We start from the raw sequence: 4,624 nt of genomic DNA, 5'->3' as shown, positions 1-4,624 counted from the left end.
GGGCAGATGTATGTATGTATATATATATATATATATGGAGGGGCAGATGCTTTGGTTACATATATATATATATATATATATAATTTATATATATGGAGGGGCAGATGCTTTGGTTACATATATATATATATATATATATATAATTTATATATATGGAGGGGCAGATGTTTTGGTTACATGTATGTATATATATATATATATATATATATATATTTATATATATGGAGGGGGCAGATGTTTTGGTTACATGTGTATATATATATATATATATATATATTTATATATATGAAGAGGGTATTGACTCACTCTTTTTTCATAAGTCGCAGGTTCTTTTCTTTTATACCACCTGAATAGTCCATCCCAGATTGTTTTATTTTTACCCTTACCCACCAGTTCTCAGTTCTCACAAAGATTAGCGTTCATTCAATTCTCACTAATTAAGAAATGGCAGAAGGAGCTCTTTTTGCCGCCGCTCATGGAATCATCGAAAAATTGGCCGGCCAAATAGTCCGGGAATTGGACTGTCGGTGGGCTTTCAAAGACGAGATTACAAACCTTGAGAAGTCACTTTTCGCTGTCAAAGCTGCGCTTCAGGATGCAGAGGCGAAGCAACACAACAGTGAAGCGATCAAACCGTGGCTGACAAGGCCTAAGGATGCCATGTGTGATGTGGATGACTTGCTGGATCAAATCTTTAATGTGGATTTGAGACGGCAATTGATGACCTGTGACAAGATTTGCATAGATCTCAACCGGTATTTTTTTTTTCTTTTTTCTTGCTATTTTTTATAAAAAAAAAAAAAAAAAATTTAATTCTCAATCGCAATTGATCATATAGCCCTCAAAACGTTTGTTAAAAAAAAACCTAAATTTTTTTTGTGGTAGTTATATTTGTGTAATTTGGTCACCGTTTGTAATTGTTTTCCGTATAAAGCAAGATCTATCACATTCAGCAGTTTTTGTTGTTGGTGGTGAATCTGGTGATGGTTATATTACTTTTTTATTTTTTTATTTAATAACGCAGGATTAATCTGGAATCGATTTGGGGTTCGGCAGGGAAATCTTGCTCCAGTTTCATGCGCCCCCGTTCCGTAGATTTTGGGCAGATGGAGGTTGGAATGAAAAATCGGATGGTAACACTGGATTTGGAAATTGGAATGATAGGTTGGAGGAATGTGAAAGTTTTGAAAAATCGGAATTCGGAAGTCGGAAGATTACAGAAGCTATTGACGAGAATAGAGGATCTCCCAATTTCCCTACTGTTAGAAATCCTGTATCGGCTGGATCTGAAATCCGCGATGCGATGCAAATCTGTGGCAAGGCAATGGTGCTATCTTATCTCTGATCCCTCTTTTGCCAACGATTTTGTTAGGCTCCACGCATCTTCAGTTGTGGATCGTCCCTTTGCCTTGCTCCTCCACTACGTTGATAAGCAGATAAAGAAGAGACACCTCCTCGCGACATCGGAGGAACCGGAATTTAAATCCTTGACTTATATACCACCAATATATCAACATGACAATATTGAGGTCACTGTTCAAGCTTCCTGTAATGACTTGCTATTATGCTGCGCAAACATGGTTGGCAATGATGCAGGGTCTGGTCCTATGAGCGTTTACTATGTGATAAATCCAATTAGTAGGCAATGGACTGCCCTGCCTCCCATGCCTGAACTTGCAAGGGCTCGGGTTGGGTTCATATGTTGGTATGACACTGCTCTTCATAAGCAACTTAGTTATAGGGTGATGCGCATTCCTGAATTTAAGGGTGAGTCAGCAGAATTCAGTGTAGAGATATTCTCATCTGACACAGGTAAATGGACTCAGTCTGTGGGGTTGTGCCCACAAGGATTTCAGTTGGATGTCTTTGCCTTCCCCGGTGTTCCCTATAACGGTTTGCTTTTCTGGTGGAGCAGCACTGATTGCCTTGTTGGGTTTGATCCAAACACCAGTAAATGCTGCCAATTCTTTGAGAAGCCCGTAGAATTGAACCCATCCCATGGAATTGAGCGTCTTGGTGTGTGTCATGGTACCTTGAGGATATGCCAGATTTCAGGTTACCCTTATGAGGTTGCTGATCCTTGTTTACGTGTTTGGGAGCTCAAGGACTATGATGAAGGAGGCAAATGGAACTTAGAGCACGAGCTGTATTTTGACAAAATGGTTTCAGAAAAATCTCCTTGGCTCACAGAATACCTAAGCAAGAAATATCCAACTGTGGCAGTCTTAGCCTATCATCCAAATGATAGAGAAGTTGTGTATTTGATGATTAAATTCAAGGTGGTATTTTGCAACTTGAGGAGAAAAACACTGGAAGTGGTCTGTGATATTCCGACTGCTGACTACTTTTACCATGGCTGCAATGTCTTCACCTTTGTGCTCCCCTGTTGGCCAACTCCCATTCCCTTTCAGACGGAGAAGGCCACCTAATGGTTCTGCAGCTTGCTATCTTGTGCCCTGATGCGGATAAGAGAGTCTGCATACCCATGGGTTTGTGTTATATGATTTGCTTAGTTATGCTATAGTAATTTGCAGTTGTGTCTGGAGTAAACTAGGGCTTCCATGTCCACTGTGGGAGATATGTCAGGTGCATAGATATCTTTGAAGCGCCTGCCCCCCTAGCAATAAAGTTGATTTGTTTGATTACTGCTACATGTTTGCTATATTAATCATCTGTTTTTCCATACTCAAGTCTTGTGGCGATTTTGTTAATTTTTATTAGGTGTGAATATAAGTGTTGGTATTGGTTATCACTTATCACTCGTACTAGTTTTACATTCAACAATAGATATCACAGGCATGAGGCATAACTTTCTTAATTGTTTTAGTAGTGAAACAAAGGAAACACTATCCATAAATATATTATTTGGTCTGAAGTAAGCAAGATGAATTCATGAACTTTATCATATGTTTTGGAAAATAGAAAGTAGAAAAACTTCTGATAAGGCTTTGCATCACCAAAACTAGAAATGCTTTATAAGCCCGGTCCCAACTTAAAATACTTATATAAAAAAATTAATAATAAAAAAAAATGTAAAAATATTTGACAGGTAAACAAGTATTAGCCTTAGGGAGAGTTTACTGTAGAGCATTTCCATTGAAGAGAAACTTGAATGCCATGCCAATGTGTGGGTTATCTTGATGAGTTTACCTATTTATTTTTTTTATTTTTTTAATTTCTCTTAAAGACTCGTAATTGTATATTTGAATGAAACGAACATATATGTAACTTTTTGATAATTTATCTTGTGCTTCTAGGTTAGCAACCAGACATTAGAGTAGGGAATTGAATCTGTTTGTTATTTAGTGTCATATTTTCTTACTTAGATGTCTAATGGAAAAATATAGAGAGGACTGGAGAGATCTTTGTGTGGTTTAATTGATATAGAGAAAACATATGATAGGGTCCATAGAGAGTTTATGTGGTGGATTTTTGCAAAGAAATGAGTTCCTCTTAAGTATATTTAGTTGATTAAGGATATTTACAATGGAGCTGTAGCTAGTTTGAGAACAAGTGGAGGAATCACAAGTGGGTTTGCTATCACCATAGGTTTGCATCAAGGATTAGCACTCAATCCATATCTCTTTGCACTAGTGATGGATGAGCGCACTAAATCGATCCTAGAGCTTGGTATTTGCTTTTTGCTGATGATGTAGTTTTTGTGGAAGAAACTAGAACGGTAGTTAATGCCAAGTTAGAAATTTGGTGATTAGAATTTGAAGGTTTTTGATTAAGTGGGACTAAAACAGAGTACATAGATGGTAAATTTAGTGGAAGTAGAAGCAAAACAAAGAGGTGGTAAGACTTGATGGTCAAGAGATATCAAAGAGTTACAAATTTCAATATTTTGGATCAATAAGTCATAAGTATGGGGAGATTGAAGAGGATGTGAATTATAGGATAAAATCAAGGTGGATGAAGTGGAGAAGCGCATCAAGAGTGTTGCGCAGCTACAATCATAGAAGGCCTATTAAGTTATAGGGAAAATTTTATAAGACTGCTTTATGACCAACTATGCTCTTTGGTACCGAATGTTGAGCTGTTAAGAAGCAACATATTCATAAAATGAGTAGCTGAAATGAGAAATTTTAGATGGACAAGTGGAAATACTCTTCCGAAATAGAATTCAAAATGAGGAAATTCATTTAAAGATAGAGGTAGCCCCTATTGATGAAAAGATGAGGGAAGGTCACTATGCTTTGTTTGTTTCAACGATGATGTTTTCTAGAAAGTGAGTAATTTTTCAAGAAGCATTTTTTATAAAACTATCTTATTTTCCAATGTTTGGAGGCAACTTTAAATGAGTTAAAAAACAACCTCCTAACTTCCTTTATTTAGCTTGTTGTGAGATAGAGTTGTTTTCCAAAAAAATTTAATGAAAAACAATCTCTAAAAATAAGCCATATTTTTTTACGTTGACCAAAGATAGTTTTCCTTTAGCTCATCTTTTTTTATGCTATCAAATACTGAAAAACTCGAAAAACTATCTTTACACAAGATTTTCTATCAAAACAAATGGAGCATTAAGATGGTTCAATCATGTTCAAAGGAGAGCAACTAACGCATAAATAAGAAAGAGTGAGTTGATCCAAATTGAGGGAACGAATAGAGGAGGACTTAAAAT

General features: G+C 36.5%; 1 protein-coding gene across 1 annotated transcript; it reads left to right on the top strand.

Moving 5' to 3' along the window:
* The first annotated feature begins 302 nt into the window (after positions 1 to 302).
* LOC126725157 (F-box protein At3g26010-like) lies at positions 303 to 2,683 on the top strand. The gene is made up of 2 exons (XM_050429695.1): positions 303 to 755; positions 1,025 to 2,683. The coding sequence occupies exons 1-2, from the start codon at positions 445 to 447 to the stop codon at positions 2,427 to 2,429; spliced, it is 1,716 nt and encodes a 571-aa protein (XP_050285652.1). The 5' UTR covers positions 303 to 444; the 3' UTR covers positions 2,430 to 2,683.
* Positions 2,684 to 4,624: the final 1,941 nt, after the last annotated feature.

Source organism: Quercus robur, chromosome 5 (assembly GCF_932294415.1).
Source record: "Quercus robur chromosome 5, dhQueRobu3.1, whole genome shotgun sequence".
NCBI lineage: Eukaryota > Viridiplantae > Streptophyta > Magnoliopsida > Fagales > Fagaceae > Quercus > Quercus robur.
The sequence above is the reverse complement of the archived record's forward strand: the minus strand, read 5'-3'. Positions and strand labels throughout refer to the sequence as shown.